Source organism: Peromyscus leucopus, chromosome 5 (assembly GCF_004664715.2).
Source record: "Peromyscus leucopus breed LL Stock chromosome 5, UCI_PerLeu_2.1, whole genome shotgun sequence".
Classification (NCBI taxonomy): domain Eukaryota; kingdom Metazoa; phylum Chordata; class Mammalia; order Rodentia; family Cricetidae; genus Peromyscus; species Peromyscus leucopus.
In genome coordinates, this window is record NC_051067.1 from 65581583 (window position 1) to 65606618 (window position 25036).

The 25036-nt window shown below is 40.7% G+C and overlaps 1 protein-coding gene across 1 annotated transcript in view; it reads right to left on the reverse strand.

The window, feature by feature from the left end:
* Nucleotides 1-2052: 2052 nt before the first annotated feature.
* Itga8 (integrin subunit alpha 8) overlaps nucleotides 2053-25036 on the reverse strand; it is a 175347-nt gene continuing 152363 nt past the window's right edge. Inside the window, 4 exon segments of the mRNA XM_028870532.2 lie at nucleotides 2053-4780; nucleotides 6505-6627; nucleotides 12593-12694; nucleotides 23099-23212. Of these exon segments, the coding sequence (XP_028726365.1) occupies nucleotides 4694-4780; nucleotides 6505-6627; nucleotides 12593-12694; nucleotides 23099-23212 (426 nt within the window). The 3' untranslated portion in view covers nucleotides 2053-4693.

Consider the following 25036-nt stretch of genomic DNA (forward strand, 5'->3'; position numbering starts at 1 on the left):
TTGGTATCTGTTATGGGGTGAATAGTCATTATCCTTATCAGAGATGTACGAGGAGAGTATTAGTTACTTTTCACACTGCAGTGACCCGATACCTGACTAGGAGCTTCATGAAGGAGGAAACATTTATCCTAGTTCATGGTTAGGGAGGGGACAGTCCACTAGGGTGGATGGGTAAAGTGGGGTGGCATTCATGGCAGCTGACACATGTGGCTGAGAATCTGAATATTGCAAGGAACAAAAAGGCAGAGAGTAGACAGGAAGTGGGGTGGGGCCTGGTTTCAAACTCTCAGTGTCTATACCACCCATGCCAGTGACCACTTCCTCTCATAAGACTCTCCTTAAGAATTTTCCCCAAACAGTGTCTCCAGATGGAGCCCAACTGTTCAAATGCATAAGCTTATGAAGACATTTCACACTCACACCATGTTGAGATAATTAGGGATTAAATCCATATCTAGGCATAAAGTATATTTGGGTTTTACATATACCTTGTACATATAACCTGGTGATACTTTTTTCTAAAATATTGCTCATGTATTCTTTTTTTTAAGTTATGTGTATGTCTGTGTGTGGGGGTCTGTACATGTGTGTATGGGTGCTCAAGGAGGTCAAAAGAGGGATTATGATCTCTGGAACTGGAGTTCCAGGTGGTTGTGAGCACTCTGCTCTGGTGTGGGTGCTGGGAACTGGATTTTAGTCCTCTGCAAAAGCCATTAAGCACTTGTTTCATTCAGGGTTTCTATTGCTGTGACAAAGCACCATGACCAAACAGCAAGTTGGGAGAGGAAAGTTTCAGCTTATACTTTTGTAGCTGGAGTTTTCCTGTGACTCACTCAGTCCACAGCCGCTCAGACCCAAGTAAACATACAGAAGCTTATATTAATTAAAACTGTTTGGCCAGCCAGGCAGTGGTGGTGCACGCCTTTAATCCCAGCACTCGGGAGGCAGAGCCAGGTGGATCTCTGTGAGTTTGAGGCTAGCCTGGTCTACAGAGTGAGATCCAGGACAGGCACTAAAACTACACAGAGAAACCCTGTCTCGAAAAACCAAAACAAAAAACCAAAACCAAAACCAAAACCAAAATCAACCAACCAAACAAAACTGTTTGGCCGTTAGCTCAGGCTTTCCACTGGCTAGCTCTTACACTTAAACTCAGCCCATTTCTGTTAATCCATGGCTTTACCTGTGTTCCATTACGTGCTGCTCTGTGGATGGCAGGCTGGTTTCTCCTGACTCAGCCTTCCTCTTCCCAGCATTCTCCTTGTCTGCTTATCCTGCCTATACTTCCTGCCTGGCTACTGGCCAATCAGCATTTTATTTATCAACCAATTAGAGCAACATATATTCACAGCATACAGAATTACATTCCACAGCATACTTCCATATTGCTGTTCATCATCGAAAGAAGTTAGGAAATTGTTACAGAATATTAGTTAAAGATGTGTTACATTTCTTTATGCTGTGGAACATTTGTTTAATGACACAAAGATGTGTTGCATTCTTTTATGCAGCATTTGTTTAACTCTGTGAAGCTGTGTTACTGTGCCTGTCTAAATCCCCTGATGGTCTAATAAAGAGCTGAACAGCCAATAGCAAGGCAGGAGAAAGGATAGGCAGGGCTGTCAGGCAGAGAGAATATAAAGAAGAAATCTGGGAGGAAAGAGGAAAGATCAAAGAATGAAAGAAGAAGGAGGTGAACTTTAGGGGCCAGCCACCCATCCACCCAGCTTATACAGCCAGACATGGCGCAAGCAAGAAAGAAAAGGTATACAGGAATAGAGAAAGATAAAAGCCCCGAGGCCAACGATAGATGGGATAATTTAAGAAAATATGGCTAGAAACAAGCCAAGCTAAGGCTAAGCATTTATAACAAGAATAAGCCTTCATGTGTAATTTATTTGGGAGCTAGGTGGTGGTCCCCCCAAAGAGCCATAAGAGCAAAAACAACAACTACAGGAAAGGAACTTAAACATGACAGGAGCTGATGCAGAGGCCACGGGGGGGGGTGTGGGGGTGGGGGGGTGGGGGTGGTGGTGTGCTGCTTACACATGCTTTTGTGTCTTTAATTTTTAATTTTATTGGTGACAATGTAAATAGGTACATAAAAATCCCCACCATTTCTACACATGTATTTAAATAAAGCAAGAGTTCTAAGATTTGGATTTCAGTGATGAGTAGAACATTATTACTTTACCGTATAAAAATCTCCAAGTTTACAAAATCTGCTCATTTCCCCATGTCTTATATAAAACCAAACCAAACCAAACCAAACCAAACAAAAAAAGAAACAAAACAGCTTCAAGAAGTAGAAAAAAGAACTTAATGAAGAGAAATACAGATAGTCTCCTGGTGAAGCCCAGCACATGAGTTATGAAAGACTCAGCAATGCTGTCAGCATTGTTGTATACTCAGTGTTCTCTGTGAGGATGGGGTGTCTGAGAACATACCACTGGAGGGTTCACTTGACCTCAAGTTTCTGTGTGGACGTGGATGACAGCCCCCTGCACTTCCATAGTGGAGACATTGGGAAGCCATGGTTTCCCCATTTCTTTTTTCTGTATTGGTCTCTCCTTCCCCTGGCATCTCTAGTTTCCCCATATGGCTGTATAAACTGTCTCCCCCAGTTCCTATATGTATCCCTAAGAGTTTTCTTGAGTTCTTTCAAGACCAGAGATTCATTCCAAACTTCTGAGGAGTTTGTATTGGTCCCACATCAGAAATCACAAAAGTTAAATCATTGTGTATCGTAGAGAGAGCTGTTCGTCATCTCTCAAATCATATTATATAGATGGCTTTCTGTCTATGAAACTGATTCTATCAAATAGACTAACAGTGAAGGCAACTCCAGAGGTTGGTATGGAATCCTCAAAACTCTTTGAGGCAAGTGCAAGACTCCCCAGACACTAGCCGCACAGACTGGGAACTAGATGTGAGGTCCTGATAAACTCGAATCGGCTACCAGGGCAGATTTAATTGGCAAGCAGGGGAAGATGAACAGCAACAATGTCTGTCTCTGTGCCTTTCATTTGCTTTCCAAGGAACTTTGGCAACTGAAGCCAAGTGGCTCCTTTCCAGGTTAAGGCACCACATAAAATTTACTGTATGTGAGTTTGGCTCATCTTTCAAATAAAGTGTCACTGTTGAAATTGAGACACAGATTTTCCAGAGTGCTTTGTAAATGTTAGGATTTTGGTCAGCTTGTTGTATCAGACTTAGTATTCAGGATATTAATTTAAAAAATAACTAACGCCAGTGTAAACATGCCTCAGATACATAGGTCTTTTATATATTGCACATAACATTTTGTTCAGCATTTCTCCATAGCAATTTTTCCTTATTATAAAAAGGATATAAACTTGTGCAGACCATCTTATGAATTTGGCTGGTCAATATTACTTCAAAATGGTAACATTACAAATGATTATGGATTATTTACAAGAGCTTTAAGCAACATTTTCTGGATGCTTAAGTAAAGATGATGGTAATTATTTTCCAAGATTACGTTTGAGGAAAGATTAATAGTAAGGAGTAGGTAATAAAGCTGTAAAAAGTATTGTTAGGTCCTTAGGAGTGAGTTTTCTATTTGTCTCACACCTGGTTAACTTCACATATCTCCATCTTATTTATGCTCAACACATTTTCTCTTTTATATAAGTGTGAGGTATTACAACAAAAACAGGTGTGTAGATCCCAAGCTAAATATTGGTGTTTACTATAGCTATTAAAATAATGTTCACCCATATTGTTAAATTGTTTTTTTATATGGACTCTACAAATTGTGCCAGTACTTTTAAATGCCATCAGGGTAGTGAGTATCTTGAAATTAATGCTTTAAAGAAATCAGTGGAAATAGTTTTTTTTTAAATGAATAAAAGAAACTATAAATACAAAATGTTGTGTTGAATTATGCAGATGTGAGTTCCTGGAGAGCATGAAGGAAAGTAACTCCAGGTAGAAGGCACCAAGATATTAAGCAACACAGACTTCTAATACCAATTTGTGTACAACACTGTCTTACACACAAAGAAGCCCAATTAAACATGTTATCTGCGCAGAGCCGTTATCTTAAGAAGAAACAAGCTGAGTGATGTTGAAATCTAGCCAACTATATCTTAATTTCCAAATCCTCTAGATGGCCTGGTTCTCTACCTAGAGAAATGGAAAATAAATAAATACATTTTTTTTGTCCTCACTTAATGAAATTATCTTTGTTGTTCCACAAGTACTTTCACAGTCCTGACAACATATTGCTTTGTCTCCCTGAGCCATCACATCCTTAGAAAAGGTTTCTCTTCCATAGGGAGGTGTCAGAGATTCCATTGGGTTACAGTAGTGTTCAATCTCCGTTCATCCCATCTCTGTAGGAATCATTTCTGCAAGTCACATTGGGTTGATCTGGACAGCCGCCTTAGTTCCCACAGCCATTCCAAAATGTCAGCCAGATGTGAAACGGTGGACGCAAAAGAAATTGTCATGACTGCTGATTGTTTCTACAGTGTTGGTAGTTTCTTTTCCCACAGGGTTGTCTGCACTCCATGTCAATGCATGAAGTAGATGAGGTGATCATCAGGTACCCTTCCATTCCTTACTTCACTGGCAGGTATGGAAGGCTATGATCACTTCACTCTTGTGTCCCTTCTGTCTTTCTGTGAACAGGACCAGTGTTTGAATTGTAGGTCTTCATGTTTCCGAGTCATGCCTCTGGTGTCTTGTCGCTTGTCAGTTGTTCCCTGTCTGTCATTTCATCCTGAGGAGGTCTTGCTCTATCAAAGAATCCACACTAGGAGAAAGAAAAATCAAGTCATTTGGGGAGTTTGTGAAATACCTTATTTAAGGAATGTGCATTTTGTACATTATTTTGTAAGAAACCTGGGGATATATGGATGCTATCCAAATTGAGAGTGAAAATAGGAGTGTTGATTACCTATGGGGAGAATTCGTTGCTCAGACAAGGTTGGCAGAGCATCTGTGTCCTTTCTCCTGCCACATAAGAAGTAGTGGCAGAATGTCCTCACTTTATAGAAACCACTCACAGACCTTAGATGATTTCCTGTACTATAACCAGTGTTCTAAGGATCCCTCTGCTTTTCTGTCTGCTTTTCTCATGGTGCATGACAACTGACCTGACAAGTCTCGTTTCCTGTGGTGCTCTGTAGGGTACTTAGGACACATTACAGGAAGAAGTGATATTTCTGTGTCTGTTCTTCTGGACTTGGTGGGACATACAATATTTAGAGGAAGATCCAATTTGTGATTTGTGTCAATGACAGCACCAGGTAGGATGAGACATCCTTGTGACTTTCTACAGGTTTACCAGTACTCTGGGAAAGATGATTCCAGAATCTTCCTTCTATTGAATTTAACCCTAGAGGTTGCATATTTTCCTAGAACCATAGAACTTGAATTATTATTTGTTGTTTCTCATGTGGGAACACAGAAAGAGTTCTTCCGTAAGACCAGTGGGGTATTCTTTCATTTAGCATATAGAATGCTACCCAGTTACCATAAACAGCAGAATAATGCTAAAGTTATCTCTACATGTGTGTCAGAGAATATATAGACTCTGGACAGTACAGGCAGCTGATAATGATTTGAAAAGCTATTCTTTAACTTAAACCAAGTTTTCTAAGTTTACAGTTCTATAAAGCATACTGCTGCCCATTGTTTCAAGACCTATAAATGCCATGCTCTTGGAGAGCCACACAACAGTGGCTGACTAAGATGTGAGTGGGACAGTTAGTCTTCTAGTCATGTCACTGTGACACTGTTTTTCATTTAGAGTGAGAGACTCTGTAGAACTTGGCGGGTGGACAAGTCACTTGGCTATAAATCTGATGCTCTTACAAACTTCTAGAACAAGCCTCAGCAGGACATAGCTAACAATTCATTAAGGTTTCTTATGAAAGACAGTCTAATTGGTGAGATGGAAAACTAACTCCATGCACCTTATGCATGGCCTATTTGGCCTAGTAGTTGAAATGAAAAATATGAGAATCAACCTATATGAGCTGCATAGTTGCATTGCTTTTAAAGAGAAATTCAAAGGATTGATGATAGGCTCATGCCAATAAAACATACAACTTCCTGGTTAACTGAAAAGAAAAAGAAGTCTTGAAGATGATACCATTACTCTGAGCACATTGAAAAGAAGAGCTCAGATCTTAAGACAGTTATTCAATATATTAGTTTATAAGAAATCTCAAGGTAATGGCTTGGATTGTAACTCAGGAGAGAAAGGTTTGTCTAAGTCTGTGCAAAGCCCTGGGCTAAAAAAAACCTTCAGGGTGGAAACTGTTTACCCCTCATCTTCTAAGACATCAGCTTGATATGTGTTAAATTCCAAAGCAAAATAGACACAATTTTCCTCTGTCCTGAGGATTTATCAAAATCAGCAACTTAAAGCTTTATCGTTATATTTAATAATTCCCAACAATGTCCTTTCACCCCCTCAGTGGCTTCTGAACCCCAAAGGAAAAGTAAAAAAGAAAAAAAAAACTAGCTTACCTTCCATAAAGCTAAAGTTAATATGGCCAGAACCAGCAAACCAAGAAGGATTGCTAATATTATGACCCACAATGGAATGGAGAAGGAGACATTCGGAGTGGCCCAAATAACCGACGTCTTAATCTGAAAACAAAAGGAAGCAAGTGAGTGCTAACTTGAAACTTTCTGATGAGATAAGCAGGAACTGCCAGTTTGCTACTGGAGATCATTCTGAAGCAATTCTCAGAATAGCTGAAAGAATTCCAGGGGAGATTAGGAGCCCATAGTGATTGATCTTGGGCTCTCTAAAACAGGCACACACCCATGTCTAGGAGGTTGTGTGAAAATCTAATAGCAGATACTTGTTGGGTGGGTAACTTTTTTTTATACTTGTTATTATTATATTTAATCATTTATATATAAGTTAGTAAGTAAATAAATACAACCTGCTGAGTGCATTTAGCATTGCTTGTCTATATACACATTTTTAGGGCCAATTATTATATAGCAGATAACCAAGTGGGGACTCCTCCCTGGGGAAGGCTGATTCTTCTTCAGTAGTCATTTCTTTTCTTTTCTTTTTCTTTTTTTTAATGCCTAATGCCATTTATTGAAGGAGGGAGGAGGTCTTAAATACAGGCTTACAGGACAATGGGAGAATCCTGGAGGGCAGAAGTTCGCTACGGATGTTTTACAATCTTGCATCTAAGCTGTTAACACCCAATATGCAGGATACACAGACAAGGAACTTCCATGACTTTTAATCATGGAACCCTAGATTGAAATCCAGGTAAACTGGGAGCCAATAAGATGGAAAAGACGAGCTTAAATTGGTGTGGACTTCTATGCGAAAAATAGACTAAGAGCTATGAGTGTCAAGTGTATCCACACAACTCTTCATGTAGCTCAGCTAATCTCACTGAAAGGTGAATTTGTGAACAAGCATGAAATATTAGATATTCAAGAGTTAATGTCACTAGTTAATGTCAGCACTGGGTCTCTTCATCTATAGACTTTGTGATCGAGTAATAAATGAGAGCTGAGAACTTAAGGCTAGTAATTTATTACTATTATTACCCTGCATCTATCTATCTATCTATCTGTCTGTCTGTCTGTCTGTCTGTCTATCTGTCCATCTCTATCTATCTATCTATCTATCTATCTATCTATCTATCTATCTATCTATCTATCTATCGTGTGTGTATGCATGTCTCCGCAGAACATTTTCCTAGAGTCAGCTCTCTCCTTGCACCATGTGAATTCTATGACTAGAGCTCAGGTCGTCAGAATTGGCAGCACATGCTCTTGCCCATTGAGTCATCGTGAAAGCCCCTATCTTGCATTTTTATGGAATTACTTGATGACAATAAAAAAAAAAATTGTCAGAATGAGAGGGAAGCCACTTGTGTCAGCCCTAACAAACAGGAATAAACAAAGGCAGTATGAAGGAGGCTTCTCATGAATGACTGCTTGGTAGTAATCAGTAACAAAGATTCTGCCCCGGAGGGCCTGGAGAGATAGTTCATTAGTTAAGAGCACTTGGCTGCTTTTGCAAAGGATGGGAGTTTGATTCCCAGAACCTGCAACTACCCATAAATCCAGCTCCAGGAGATGTGACTTCCTCTTTTGACCTCTGACATATCCAAGCTCCTCATTGTAAGATTTGTCCGACTCATAGCAGAGTACAGAGCATACATCATAGCAAGTGTTTACCTTAGGGCCTGCACTGCATAGAAGCCCTTGTGCCCAGGCCTCATGACCTGAGTGCAACCCCTGGATTCCACAAGATGGCAGGAAAGAACCAACTCCTGAGTTATCCTCTGACCTCCACTAGGTTCCTGTGTGCCTGTGTGTGTGAGAGCGTGTGTGAGTGTGTGTGTGCTCGCTCTCTCTTCCCCTGTCAAAAAAAATTGGAAACTTTAAAAATTTATTTTCTGAATGTGGGCTTGTGATTGGGTTCTTCAGCTTCCCAGCAAAGGTTAATATTGAGTAACTGGAGGACTTAAATGTAGTGGGGAGTCCAGTTGCCTGCCAACAAATCAACTATTTGCTTTCATGCATTTTGCTTATCAGGAACTTGAAGCTATTTAAAGGAATAGTATAAAAACTTAGCAACTCACTTATTATCCTTATCTGTGGCTTTAGGAAGTAGAATCTATAAATTATAAGCAGTTGGATTTTCTCAAAGTGATCCTAAGCAGGGAACATTTAATCTTACCTTCATCATATCATAAATCTTGCTATTTTTCAATCTGGTTGAAAGACTGTAAATAAACTTCAATATGCCTACACTCTATCATTGACATTTATGTTATATTTTTTGGTATTTTGATTAAAAAAAAAAAAAACCACCAAGGTGGGAGGAAACAGCTTCTTTGTGTTTGCAACTGTAATTAACATTGACATGTGTGTTTACATATCACAAAGTCTTATGTAAACATACTGCAATGGGGTTAGGTGAATGTTTTAATAAATGTACGGAGATGCTTTACCTACAATGCCATTTAGAACAAAACAGAAACACAAAGAGGAGCAGCTGAGCACACATTTAACAGCTCTTGGAGTTATGTCACCCTACCAGAAGTCTATACTCCACAAAAACATTTCATTCAAAAATTCTGTTTATAAATGTTGAAGTTTTGCGAAAAAATTCTGAAAATGAAATGTATTTGCAACTTACAGCAGAGATTTTTTGACATAAGGATTTTCATGAAGTTTATAATAATAATCACTTTTGCATTTATACTAGACAACAATCCTCTCTCCAAGATGTAAATTGTGGAATTGGGTGTTTGTTGAATGACATGCGAATGGCTATGTCTCACTGGTCAGCCAAAAAAAGAAAAAAAAAAAGCATTCAAGTAACTGAATAATCTTTGTTTTCTTTCTTTCTTTCCTGTGCTGTGATAACTTAAGGTACATTGGTATCCTCTAAACCATACGACCCCTACCTCACCTCTGAGAGGAGTTCATGTGTTAGCAACTCAGATACAATGTGAACGGCAGGCAGGGACTATTTTCTACATAAGCAGAGATTACTTTTACCTCAAGATATGGCTGAATTATGACTACGTTGAAAAGGAAGTACAAACCAACCAACCATCGCACACCAGAGTCCAGGAAAACAACCATATATCAGCTAGTCTCACTACAAAGTCTTCCCCAGTGTCTGGATGGATATTGGCTGATTCTCAAGTGACTAACTGAACCAACTCTCCCACCATACAGCAATTCTCTTTGGCTGGGCTCTTTCTGAGAGAAAGAACGGAGAGAACTTTGAGAACCTTCTCAACAAAATGTCTGCCCCCTCCAGCCAGAGTTCTCTCCAAGCCACAGAAAGGCCGGTTCCCTAACACTGAACAGCTAACTTTGTACTGGCAAGATCTTCTCCTGTGAGTCAGATATTAGGAGACTTGAAAGCATTTCCCTTCCTAAATGTTTTTCCAATAACCTCTATCTAAATGATGCGGTAAATCATCGTCATCAGATAACGGGCCTTTTTTCGTTTTTAATATGGTAGCGGATGGTGCCGTGGGAGGAAGCATGCATTTGATCATTTCATGGATCTTTTGAGTTGAGCTGAGAACAGCGGGCTGTCACCTGTAGCCAGCCCTGAAAGATGCACTCCTGTTGATGGAGTCGACTGGAACATGTGTTTCTGTTATGAAACACGTGCTCCAAGAAAACAAAAGGGGTCTGGATTTATCTCCCTGAGAGCTGCAAGTCTTTGAACCTCTTTGGAGGAACACTCTGTATTAAAAGCCCTAAGCCTCTGTTTTCTGGGCTGAGCATAAATCCAGGCTATAGCAGACAACTTGTGAGAGAAAGAGAAGTGATCTAAATGAAGAAAGATGTGGCCATGCTGGCTGTAAGATGCATTGCTCAAATCTTTATGGTCATTTCCAATGTGGGCTTACTAGACTTAGACAGAGAAGAGAAGACATTTGGGGATGGCTATTAACATTTATGGAGGCTGGAGACTTAATTATCTCTTGCAAACCACTAAAACTTTGGTTATGTAATTTTATTAATTATCTTAACAGTTCCATATGATAGATACAGTTTCAAATTGGATTGAAGGGCTTCAAAGCCTTTGCTTTTCTTCTAAGTGATCTGTGGTGTTAAATTTCTCAGCCTTGAATTCCTCTAAGGAATTTCCTCCTGTAAGGGTTGCAAAGCATGATTGCAGGGTCCTGCCCCAGACCTATGTAGTCTAGACGCATGGAGTGAGGTCTCAGGATGTATACATTTCTACATGTGTTTAAAGTTGTGTGAGTAATGATTCTAATTGTATATTCAAAGTTGAGACTGCATGAATAATAAATAGATAATCTATCTCATTTATGTTTTTAGTGTATGTCTATGTGTGCATATGCATGGGCACATATGTGGAGACAGAGAGCAACTTCATGTGTTGTTCCTTAGGCACAGTCCACCTTTGTTTTTATTTTTGTTTTAAGACAGGGTTTCTCACTGGCCTAGAATTGGTAAAGTAGGTGAGGCAGGCTTGCCAGGGATCCTGAGGCCTAGTGAGCCGGTATCTGCCTCCTCAGTGCTGGGGGTACAGGTGTGCATCATCATCAAGCCTTCTGCTTTATTTTATTTTATTTTGACCTGTTTTTTTGTATGGGTGTTTTGCCGGCACGTAAGTCTGTCCACTGCATGCACCGCTGGTACCCACAGAGGCCAGAAGAGGGCACTGGATTACCTGGACCTATCTGGGAGTTACAGACAGATGGTGTGTGCTACCATAGGGGGGGCTGAGAATCAAACTCGGGTCCTCTGAAACAGCTATCAGCACTCTTAACCATCTCTCCAGTCCCCTTCTCCTTTAAAAAAATGTGGCTTCCAGATACTGGACTCATGCTTGCAAGGCAAGCAATTTACTGACTGAACTGTTTCTTCAACCCCATATTTCAATTACTGAAGGTCAGTTAGGCTACGAAGATGATCCACCACAGTGAAATGGAAGACCTAGGCTGGACTGATTAGATAACAAAGGGATCATACATTCTAAAGGAGTACTTCACAAACCTGACTGTGTGGATGTCCTGATAATTCTCATTCAATACATGCTTAGAGTGAAGCTTTCTTCTATATTTCTAACCAGCTCCCAGAAGATGCCCAGGATCTTGGTTTACAAGCCACATTTTGAATAACAAATGTTTAGAGACCCAAAGTTCAAGTTGGAGGCTGTAAATATTCACTGATAACTAAGTGATGATGCTTGAAACTTTAATACTGTTTTTGTTTGTTTGTTTGTTTCAAGACAGGGTCTCACTATGTATCTCTGGCTGTCCTGGAAATCATTATATAGACCAGGTTGGCCTCAAACTCACAGAGATCTGCCTGCTTCTTCCTCTTGAGTTCTGGAGTTAAAGGTGTGTGTCACCATGCCTGGCTTTAATATTTTTTTTTTTTAAGGAGAACTGAGTTTTTCAGGGTTAGATTATTTTTGTAAGTAACTGTAGAGGCAATGTTTTGTTAACCATCCTACTGATGCTCTCAGGGACACGCTTCTTATCTGTGCATGGGTTTGCCACACTCCTGAAGATGTTAAAAATTGTTCGGTATCAGCTATCAAGTTCAGTGATGTTTAACAGCCTTGATTTTAAAAGGCAATATTTGTTCAACTGAAGCTCGTATTTCCCCCACCTCTCAACTCAGAATTGTTCTTGGTGTGAAAAGGACAGAGAGCTCTAAAAGTCTGCAGCTGGTCTGGAAAAGTTTCCTCTCTCCCTACCAGCCTAACCATGCTGTTATCAAAATTACAGAATCAGTATGGTTTTGTTATGAGCATTATTTCTATTGGAATGTGTTTCTCTGAAACAGAACAACTGACTTAAAAAGAGCTGTATAGCATGAGTCTTGCACCTGTAGTTTTTAATGTAGAAATGTATATGAAAATTTAATAGCTAGATCAAAAGGCACTGGGAAATTTCTAGAATGAAAGAGGAAATGGTGGGATAAAGAGGATCAATATTTTCTAACCTATGTTAGTGTTTTGACCATGCCCAAGCTGGACAGTGCTTTAGAAATCACTTATATTAATTTATATTACATTAATAAGTACAGAATTTGTACCTGTGGTTCTTAAAGGGATACTCACTGCTATGCTTCCTGTGGGGAGTGTTGCTGGCTGGTCTTTATAAGGCATCTTCTTCACTGCAAAAGACACCAGGGATGCAAGAGCATAGGGATCGTTCTTTCTCTGAAAGTAAAAACATTTGTTTAAATGTGTGTCCCTGAAGACTCTTAAAAATACTGCTACACACTCAGTTGTTTTCTATGTCCAGTGCAAAATTTTCTTCTTTTTATTGTCCTTTTATTTTATCCATCCATCCATCCATCCATCCATCCATCCATCCATCCATTCATCCATCCAACCATTCATTTATCTGTCTATCCCAACAACGATCCAACTATGACGCATTCATCCATCCTTCCAAATGTCTGTACATTTATCTTTCTTTTAAATGTCCATCCAATCTATTCAAATATCAGACTAACCATTCATGTGCTTCCTGTTTTTAATTATATATATCTATATCTTGTATTTTACATACATCTGTTTACATATATGTACATATTTGAGTTTTGTTTTTTAAAGACAGGATCTCATTATGTAGCCTGCTTCTGCCTCCCAAGTGCTTGGGATTTAAGGCATGTGCCACTATGCCAGGTTAACATATATTTAGTTAATATTATATTAATATTAATATTTTGTTCTTAAATATTTAAAAAGAACCATGCCCCAGAAAATTTGGGTTCTAAAAAGGAATAAGTACAAGGATTTTCTGGAGTTACTGCTTGTGAAGAACAAGGGGACCCACAGGGATTACAGATGCTTGTTATCTGAAAGAGGAAAGTTATAAAGAAATGTTTCACATCTTATGTCACATGGAAGACCCATGAGCAGGGCTGCTCAGCCTCTGTGCTACTGAAGCTGTAGATGCACCTGGAGTCTATCCTGTGCACTTAAAGGTGTTTACCACAGTCTCTGCTTCTCCCTGCTAGGAATTCCGGTTGTGGGGATCGGAATGCTCCTGAGGGTTATTGACCAAGATTTCAGAAACTCTGAGGTCAGCTGTTAAATCACAGCATAATAGATAAATAACAAGACATGAGATGGGAAGGAGAGACATTGGGAAGGATTTGGGGGGAGTTGGAGGGAGAAGGAGGGGGTAGATCAAGATACCTTGTGTACCTGAACAAAAATTTCAAAATAAGTAAAATGTTATTAAAAATTATATTATATAAATTAACTTATACAAATACAACAGTCAAAAATCAATTATGCTTAACTATATTTTATTATAACCAATGTTACTAATATTACTTATGTCTACTTCATCCATAAAGGAAAACATCATGCAGTGATGTGTGCTTGGGCATCTCTTCCCAGCATCCATATTTCTAACATGGTGTTGGCATGCTAAAACAACCATGGTAGGGACATTTATATAGCAGAAAATGGCAGGTGCTGTATCACAGAGCCCTTGGATTCCTCTCAGACATCAGAATTTCAGCACATCAAACAGTTAACAGCACATCCCCACCTATAATACAGTGCTGGGCCTCTTGGAACGGATCCAACTATTTGGATTATAAAAATTTTGTTCAAATCTTCTTACAGGTTAGATTTTTCCTATGAATGAATTTTCTGCCCTAGTAAACCCTCCTTTTTATACATGATAAGCACAGGCCATGAAATGTAACCTTAATGTATTTAAAGTAACTATATCCTTGCCTTTTCTTTCTAATTGTCTAGTTTCTAATAGAATAATTCTATTCATTTGAAACAACTTATGCTCAAGGTGTCATTCTCTGATGTCTATTCTTGCCTGTCATTTCCATTTCAGCTGAAAGTTGGATTTTTTTAATTTATGTGTTAAAATGATTTATAAAATGTAGAAATATTTGCTAGTACTTGATGATTTTAATCTAATTTACTCACACAGGAAGCACTCTGGTAACGATATACCATATTTTGTTTTGGTTTGAGACAGAATCTCACTCTGTAGCCAAAGCTTATCTAGAACTCTTGCTATAGACTAGGCTAGCCTCAAACTGATGGCAATCCCCATAATTCAGCCTCAGACATGAGCCATCACACAGGCAAGTAATAAGGTTCAATGGGTAAGAATTATAATCCCACACTCAGTGGTCCATGCCTCTAAACTTTTGTTTCAATTAGTGTTTCTATTGCCATGATAACACACCATAACCAAAAGCAACCCAGGAAGTACAGGATTTATTTAATCTTATAACTCCAAGATCACACTCCATTATGCAGAGAAGTCAGGGCAGAAACTCAAGGCTGGAACCCAGAAGCAGGAACTGAAGTGAAAGCCTTGGAGGAACATTGCCTACTGGCTTATAGCTCATCACTTGTTCAGTCTACTTTCTTGTATAACCCAGGGCTACCTGCTTGGGGAGGTACCACCCACAGTAAGCTGATCCCACCCACGATAATCATTAATCAAGAAAATGTCCCACAGACTTAACTACAGGCAATCTGATGGAGGCATTTTCTCAATTGAGGAGCCTTTTCCTTGATAATTCCAGCAGTTTTCAGGCTAACAAAAACCAAACCAGGACAGCCCTCAGTGAAGAAGCTTTCAGATCTGGGGTTGGTGGTGGTGGTGCATGCCCATGACCCTAGCACTTGGCAGGCAGGAGGATCAGGAATTAAAGGCCAGTCTGGAATACTTAAGAGTTTGAGGCTCATCTACCAGTCTAGGCTGCAAAGACTTGTCTCAATACAAAACAATATAGAATTTGGAAGGTATCTCAAAGGAACTCTAAGTTCTGTGGTAGATACTTGCCTAGGATGCACAAAGCTCTGGGTTCAATCTCCTGCACTGCAAAAACCAAACCAAGGAAACAAAGCCAAAAAATCCCCAAAGCCCCCAGATAGCATTTTTCACTGGTTATATTGGCTCATACCTATAATCTCAACAAGTGAGAGGATGAGGCAGGAGGATTGCTGTGAATTAGAAGTCATCCTGGATTACACAGTGAGTATGGATTGACAAGAAAACTAACCAAAAATGTCTCAAAAAACCCAAAATGTTTTCATTAATCTCCAAGTTCAATAAAGCCTTGGTAGAAAATTAAATTACTGTATTAGAAGCCATATCTTTAGCAAAAAAAATTTAGCAAGAACTGCATATCTGCACTGGTTCTAGATGGAGAATTTTCCTCTTGCTGCTTCTAGATTTAGGAACGGGAGCTTCTGAATGCATTAAAGGTGGGTTTGACAGTGTCTTCCAGACACAAGGGGACTGCTGCACATATGAGCCCCCAGAGGCTAGTGCACACGACCGGCTCAGGTTCAAGCTAGATGGGATCCCAGCATGAGGGGAAAAGTGGACACAGGCTCCCACGCCTCACAGAGAGGCTATCTGCTATTGATACTGATGGCAAATGGGAAATCAGTTTTCTCCAATGGAGTCTCTCTGGGTATAGGGACCACACCTCTCCTTTTGCCCTTCCTGCTGTTCCCCACAGCTGGATCCCTCATATTGCTCATCTGTTTCCAATCTTTACTGTTATTTCCATTGGCTCTCAAACTATGGGCTTTTTAGGGTCTTTGAGAATTCCTGAGAACTATGTCGGAGGTTCTGAATCTGTCTTCAATAACACTGTATTCGATATGTAATATTGTATTGTATCATATATTAAGTTTTATATTGTACTTTATAATTCTTTATTTTTCTATTTTACAGTTGTGATCCACAAAATGATGCCTGGATTACATACACAATGGCGGCTCTCCAAGTCATGTTGCCTCATGGTGTCCTGGCTGCCTTCGTCTGAGTGAGTCTGCTTTATGTTGTTTGCATAGTAACAATGCGGCTTGTGAACCTCTTAACGGCGTTAGTCATTAACAAATGCTCCGTAATAACATCATTGCTCTGTCTCCCCCAACTTGATGATACAAAATGGAAGGCCTACCCCATAGGAATGTAATGAACCACAAACTAACCAGTATCTTTTGTCTCACTGCATGAAATGATGCACAGGTTATTTGTTGACCTTTTGGGTCTTCATAGGATTAATTTGTTGGCCTCTTTCAACAAAAGGGTGAGGTTTTCCAATGACTGATTGCACTGGGCAGTGTTCTAGTACTCTTGTTGTTGCTTTGATGAAACACTGACTGACAGAGACTTCAGGGACAAAAGAGTTAAGCTGGCTTACATGTCTAGGTCACGGTGGACATTGTGAGGTCAGATCAGGAACTCAGGCAGAAGCTGGAATTGTGGAATTGCAATTCCAGCACTCCGGAGTCAGAGGTCGCAGATCAGAGGTTCAAGGTTATTCTCTGCTCTATAGGGAGTTTGAGATCTGCCTTGCTACAGGGGGCACTGGACACAAAGCAAGTCTCTTCTGCACACATTGACATTGCCACGCTACAGAGTTGAGGATCGAAAAAACTTCATTTTGCCCCAAATTGCTATTAGTCCTTAGAAATACACTGTTCATCTGTCATCATCACACCATTTAAACTGTTGTTAGCAGTTCACTGGCTGTCTCTAGTGTGCAGTGGTGTGTGTGTGTGTGTGTGTGTGTGTGTGTGTGTGTGTGTGTGTGTATGTGTGTAAGACAAAGGCCCACCTTGCTTGTTTTATTCTTAGGGTCCATCTGCCTTGTTTTTTGAGGCAGGGTCTTTGGGGACCTGGGGCTCAGCAGTTAGGTTAGGATGGCTGGCCAATGTGCCTCAGGACACACTGAATCCCAATGGTGGGGTTATCTGAGCAAACCACCATGTCCTGCTTTTTACCTGGGTTCTGGGGCTCAAAATTAGGTTCTTGTACTAGTTCATCAGGTACGTTACTGACTGAGCTGTCTTCCCAGCCAGTCAGTGTACACTTTCTCACTGTGGTTTCCTTATGGTGCTAATCAAAGTTACAGGGTTGCAATACCTGGGTAGTGAGGCTTCTGGGCTTGATAAATACCTAACTGCATTTGCCAACATCAAGAGCTTTTTCTCTCTCATCTTTGAACTGCTCAATTCCCTCTCAAGACTGATGATGATGGTGGTGGTGGTGTTGTTGATGATGGCTTTATTTGAGAAAGGACTCTAGATATAGCTCAAGCTGGCCTTGAACTCATTATCTTACTGTTTCTATTGCCCGAGTGTTGGAATTCTGGATGTATGACTCTATGTTCAGCTCAATAACTATTTTTAAGCACACACTAATTTTATATTTAAATACTCACTAGTTGCCAGAATCTAAGCTTCTGGGGTTTCTGAGCAACTATTGGTGAAACTTTCAATAGTAAAGATGGTTTCTCTGTAAGCAACAGTCACAGAAGAAGGTGCCATTTGGTACTAAGCTTAGTTGAATCTTTTTCTGACGAGCTTGCAAGTCTACCACAGGGAGAGAAAGAAGTATACCGCAGCGAGTCCTGCCGACCTGTTAGCTTTAAATCCGGAGTTGGAGTAGCAGAAAGTAGTGGTTCACTGTGGATTATGTGATGAAACTACTTTTATAAACAAATATATAAACTTAAGAATAGATATATACCAAGACATATTATATAAGTGTATAACTATCTACATGTATGTCTCTAACTACATGCTTGTATGAGGGACAGGGAGTTTCTAATACTGCATTCCTTCTTGGCATCAGGCTTCCAAGAGGACAATATGTAGAAACTGTAGGAAATACAGACATTGTGACTAATGGCACAGGTGTGGATACACGTAAGAGACACTTGCAGTGACTTGTTCTGCTCTGTTAACCTCAGAGTGACCTCCTTTTTCTGGAAGGAATTTGGAGTGTTGATGTATATTCTGGTCTGACTCCTCTGTTAACTACTGTCTAAACAATTCCCCCAGTCATTAGTGACTTACTTCAGACACACAGAATCTTCTTTTTTTCCTTCAAGATTAACTTTTAGTTTATGTCTATGAGTGCTTGCCTATACATACTCACACATGCGTGAGCGCATGCATGGATGGGCATGCCTGGTGCCTGCAGATGCCAGAGGAGGTCATTGGATCCCCTGGACTGGAGTTAAAGAGCATAGTGAGCCACTATGTGGGCCCTGGGAACTGAATCCAGATCCTCTGCAAGAGTAGCCAGTGCTCCTAATCACTAAGCCATCTCCCCAGCTTCTACACTGTGTCTTCGTAATAGGAGAAGGAAGATATGCTCTCTCTATGGTGCTCACATTGAGAGAGAATCCCATGCACTGAGCAGAAGCAGGCCATCACTCCCCTACTCAGTTGCAGTGCTGTGAAGACAGGTCCTGCCTCATTGAAAAGTCCTTCTCTCTTGTTTCAGGAGGATGGGATGCTAAGAGTGAGAGGAGGAGAGACATGTTTTCCTTTAGACCACATGGGAATTTCCTAAGGCTCTTCTCTTCCAGCTCTCAGATAAGAACTCATAGCCAATAGGCAGAGTAACCTTATGCAGACTCATGCTCCGCAAACGGCAGAGTCACCTTCCTGGTTCTTCAGTTCAAACATGGTGCAGCTAGGAAAGCTGTGACTTCAGGGACACCAGTGTTACCTAGTAAAGGTCCAATCTGATTTGAAAAGGCCAATTATAATTTTCAAATTTATGCCATTTGGAAGTATTAAAATGGTCTAATTTTTGTTGTGGCTCAGCCTTTAAAGAAATTAGTATTCATGTATGCATGTCAGAAAAGTAATTAAATGATAAAAGTCTACCATGGCAGTTCATAATGAAGAGACAAACAATCACATTTTCTGAATTATACAGGGAAAATAAAATTATTATTGAACCTACCTTTTAAGATTATGTGATGTATCTCTCTTATCTAAAGTTCTAATTTTTTTAAAAAGACTTTTCAAGAAACCATCTGACATTTCAATGTAAACTTTTTGTTTTTGAAATTTCCCTCAGAAGGCAAGGGAATAAATAGACTGAGTTAATTATGCAAAGATCTCTATCCTCTGAGATAAGTTGTACACGTGTAGAATATTTTGCAAAGTCTTTTGGTGTACATGCTTGCTTTTTTCTGTATTTCAACTATAAAGCAGAAAGAAATTTGCCTATGTGTCCTCAAGGCAATAGAAAACATGTGTCTGTCTTTGACCAGAGTTGTCTGCCTCAAACAAGGTATGACTGATGTCATGTGGGGCCCTAGTGATCTGTTTTGGCAGAGGAAATGAAAAGGAACAAGATGATTGGCAGTTCTGAATCCAAAGTTCATTACTATTACTACTCTACTAAGCAGTACAACCCAAGAATTATCTTTTGTTTATCATAGGGGTGATGGTGCATGCCTGTAATCCCAGTACTCAGGAGCAGAGTCAGGAGTATTGTGATTTGGTAATCCCAGTTCTCAGGAGCAGAGGCAGGAGGATTGTGAGTTAGAGGCCAGCCTGGGCTGTGAGCTCTTGTCTCAAACCAACCAATGTCTTCCTTGCTGGATTTTGAAATAACATGTTATACAAATATATAGATTCTTTAACACAGTAGTAGTAAGGCCCTATATATTCCAGAAAAATATCTCCATAATGTGATTACCATAGAGTAACCTATACTATCAGGGTATAGGTTAGCAGTCACGTGATTATGACATGAAATTTCTAGTAGGTGAGTGTCACGTGGTGATCTCTGGTTCAGCACTCTAACCTAGAGATGCACTCGAGACTAAAACTCCCAGAATCCTTCTCTTACCAGCTATGTGACCCTGAAAAGGCCACTTAACCTTCATGTCTTTGTTTGCTCTCTTGTAAAATGTAGTTGATAATAACCGTATGTATCCCACAGGTTCGCTTTAAAGATTAAGTAATTCACACATGAGCATTTATCCTGGTGCCTAGCTGCATGATCATCATTCAACAGAAACCTGGCTCTTTGTAGACAGGCAGACCTCTCTGGAAGGTTTGGCTGGCTGCTCCTTAATGTTTAGAGAGAGCCATTTTGATATAGTCTGTTCTGAGTCAACCAAAGTGTCAACACAATACAAAAGGAGGCCATTAATAAAGCACACAGAGTTATTGCTGACTTTAGCTAAGTAGAATAAACACCATAAATAACTTATTAGGAGAGGTTCCATATGAGCTGCCCATACATCACTGAATTTTCAGGACAGAAAGGAGACTTTTGTCCAATCCTTTCATCTCACACAGAAGGTTATTCAGACTTATAAGCCAGTTCAGAATAAAATTGAGCTTGCTCCTCCTGACCCCATAGCCATCAAGACAGTGAGGACAGATCATAGTTTAAATCAGGGACATCAGCCCTAGAACTTTTTTTTTAATGTGTGGATTTGGTTTTTTACAGAGCATTTGGCTCATAGGTAGTTTTCAGACATTAATCTGTCTATGAAATTCATAACCATGCTTCCCTACATATTCTCTTCCATATTTTGGCCAATGTTTACCAAGAGTGCAAAAGAAATCTACATTGGCTTGCTTCTAATTACAACTTTTGCCCAAGATTAGTAATGATATATCTGAAAATTGATGGGAAAGATATAGAGTGAACAGAGAGAAAGAAAAATCAAAATAAAAGCCTTAAGCCATAATTAATTCTCCCAAACACTAAGGTTAGCAAAGTATTTTAAAGAGCGTGTGAACTAGATTATTACACAGTAGCAGAATGGAATGGTACAGGTTGCTGGAGGGATGTAATACTGCTATTGTTTTGGACTGAGTATCCTCCCCACAAATTCATGGCCACATGGGATCTCATAACATGACTTCTGTGGACTTAAGGTCAAGTTTGAGATGACATACTGATTCAGGTGGGCTATAAATCCAAGGATCGTGTCCGTAAAGAGACAGAGAAGAGGGCTGAGGATGTGGTTCAGTTGGTACAATGGCTGCCTTGTGAGCATGAGGACTTAAGTTCAGATCCCCAGCATCTATGTTAAAAAGGTAGGTGTGGTTGTACATGTCTATAATCCTAGCACTGTGGGGTGGGGTGGGGGCAGAGGCAGGCAGATTCTCTGAGCTTGTTGGTCTGAAGGCTAGCCTGTTGGTGAGCGCAGGAGACTTGATCTCAAAGGTAACAAAAAGAGACATAATGGAAGACAAAAGGTGATTTTCGTTGTCATGTGAGGCCGATGAGTTTGTCTAGCTTGGGAGGTAGAAGAATATGAGCAAGACTACACTGACAGCTTCCCCAAATAATAAGGTCTGAGCACAGTAGTATCATTGAATTGATTTTCATTTCTCAGTGTAAGGAGACATAAATCTAAATAAATCTTTAATGTACTCCCAGTCAAGCCGGGAAGATGGCTCAGTGAATAAAGTGCCTACTGTGGAAGCATGACAACCCACATTCACTCTACACATAAAAGCCAGGCAGGTGTGGTGGCCATCTGCAATCCCAGCACATAAGAGGCAGAGACAAAGGCTCGCCTAGCAAGCTGAATAGCTAGACTTAGCTAGAATTTGAGAGATCTGGGTTCAGCAACAGATCTCACCTCCACAAATAAAGAGGAACTCAAATGGGGAAGACACTGGTCCTCAACTTGCATGTGCACACACAGATAGACACGGGCACACTGCTCTCTCCCCACTACAAGGCTCAGTGGACTTCACCACCGCATAGACAGGCAAAGCAGTGGGCAATCGTCAGATTCAAAATGTCCACACGCTTCCGAGATGCTTGCCTGGCTACAGCCTGTGCTGGACTGATGCTGTCTGAGAGCTTTTAGAACAATCTTCCTCTTTCTTTCTACCTTGGTTCTGTTTATTCCGTTTTCTGGATGCGTGGCTGTGTCTCCACACTGATTCTGTGCTGTTTCCTGCCTGACCAGCAGTCTTTCCTTGGGCTCTCAGGGACTCAGGGTAATTTTATCTGCTGGGGGAGGTGACTAGGAACTGAGATAGAAAGATTGTTCTAGAAAATGCCTCTCAGACAGCATCAGTACAGCACGGGCTGTAGCCAGATGAGCATCTCAAGAGAGTTTGGATCCTTGGACTCTGAAGATTGCCTGCTGCTTTCTCTGTCTGTGCAGTGAGGAAGTGCGTCAAGCTTTGCGGTGGGGAGACAGTAGTGTGTGCATGTGTATCTCTGTGTGCCCATGCAAGTTCATGTCCAGTGTCTCCCCCAGTCCATCTTGGCTCACCCCTCCTATGGAAATTTCCTTTGAAATATTTAAATCCTTGAAATTTAAAAATGAAAATCTTTACATTTAAAACTTTAAAAATAATAGAATGAAAAATCAAGGCTGGGGAGATGGCTCAGTCAGTAACTGCTTCCTGCACAAGCATGAAGACCTGAGCCTGGATCCCCAGCACCCATGAAAAAAGCCACGTATAGTGGCGCATGCCTGCCATGCGGATGATGGGGACAGAGGTGAAGGGGTGTGGGAAGAGGTGGCCAACCAGCTTAGCTGTGTTGGTGAGCTCCAGGTTCAGTGACAGACTGGCCCAGAAAGGAAGGTGGAGGAGGATAGAAAACGACACTCAGCATTGACCTCTGGCTTCCCACTAGTATGTGCGTGCGCGCGCGCGCGCGCACACACACACACACACACACACACACACACACAATAACACATCCACACATGTGCACATGTACAAATGAGAAATTCTTACAGAGGGGCTTGGTGTGGATCTCTCGGGAGGAGATTCTGGGTGAATAGTGTGTAAGATACTAGTCAATGCCATTGTTACCTGGAGGAACGTGTGGGCCCACAGTCTTGATCTGACCTTCAGGACTGCACTCTCTCCCCTTGCGAGTCGCCCCACTGCACAAGAGATTTGCAAGCACTCGATGTTTGTGCAGTTCTGAAAAAGGCCAAGGCAGAGGCAGAACATTAGTGTCTTGAACGGCAGTAAAGAATCAACACCGAAGCTGCTTTCTTTCCTCAGACGATTCTAGCTTGCCTGCAAATTTAATTTACTCCATTTAATTTAGAGAAAGAACAAATTCACTGAAGTAACTGAGACAAAGAACAGTTAGCAATGATGAGACGTTGCTTCCTGTTAATAGAAAGGTAAAAATGGATCATAAAGTACAGTTAAATCCATGCTCCTTTCTAAGGGCTCCATCTTCTTGTGGTAGCTGGTGAACTCTTCCTCATTTTCTCAGAACTCGGGAAGATGTTTCTTAGAGATGAAGGTACACTGGGGAAACCTGGAAGACTTTGTAGAGGAGGCTCGTGGGTCCCTGTCACCTCAAGGACCCAAAGTTGATGACTCGTTGATAAGCAATTGTTTCGCAACCCTCTCTCTTCAGTCCAAATTGCTTCCTGATCGTAGAGCTGACTTGTGTAAAAGTTCCATGCATTACGCTGTTGTCAAACCAGACACTTACCCATCTTATAAAGGACCCCTTTTTAAATACAAGACATACAACGTGGAAAATGTTCACGATAAGGAAATTCTACCTAGCTAACGAATCTTCTCATTGGATCCCGGTTTCCACAGGCTCATTTGTTTGAACACTTGGTATCCAGCAGGTGGCGCTGTCTGGGGAGGCTATGAAGTCGTCAGCACGTGGAACCTGGTTGGGAGGAGGCCACTAGTGGCGCACTTGTTAGGTTATACTTGCTTCTGGTTCCAACCTGCACTGTCTACTTTCTGACTGGTTACAAATGTACACTTGCTTTCATGTACTCCCAAGACCCAGAAAGAGCTTCTCCTGGTACTCTGCCTTCCCTAGGACAAGCTGAAACTTCTCAGAAACTGCACTCAAATAAACCTCTCCCCCTTGAACTTGCTTTGTAGGGTGCTTTGATCACAGTGATGGCAAAGATGACTAATAAATAGAGTGTTGGAATACATGGGTACTGCACAGTCTGTTTTTCACCTTCCCTGTGCAGACCAATAATTGGACTTAAAAAGTACCCAGCTCCCCGTCCCCCCAAAGCAGCGTATTACAGAGGAGGCAGGAAGATGGAATCTCCAGGTACAGAGGGGAAAAAGAGCGGTCTATAAAAACCCTCAGGTGAATAAGCGAGGGTAGGAGGACAGCCAGGAGAGGACATACGGGGAGAGCAAGAGAAGGGCTGTGATAGTTTCATGAGCTGGTCAATAGCATCAGATGCAGAAAAGAAATGAAGAAAGACATGGTTATGGTAAGTTAAGTAGGTAAAGAGAGCAGAGAAAAGTCTGGAGAGGGAGGCAATCAGTACAAAAGCATTGGGGCCTGAGGTGAGGGAGGCGGAGATGGCTTTAGGTGGAAGAAGAACTAAGTTTCCATGTTGGAGATACACATTTTAAAAAATGCAAACTGGAAATCATGATCCCAACACAGGATGTTGGCATTTTGCACTTACAAATTCCTAATCAGGAATGGGATGCCGTACTTGGTTGTAACCAAACAAAAACTGTAGGAGGTCTTCTTTAGCTTTTGATTTTAGAGTAAACTTTACATAATCATCCTCTCCTCAGAGTTGTCTTGATTCAAGGACATGGGTGGGTGTTGCATGGTTTGCAGTTTTTGAGCCAATAAGAGAAAAGGAGACTGTAATATGAGTTTGAAATCAGATGCAGAAACTAATGACTGTCTTGGCAATCATTTGCAAGGAAAATGCTCCTATGATATTTAGAGATTGAAATTTATGTTAAAATATTTAACGAGAAATAGCAGAAGGGGAGAAACTGGAC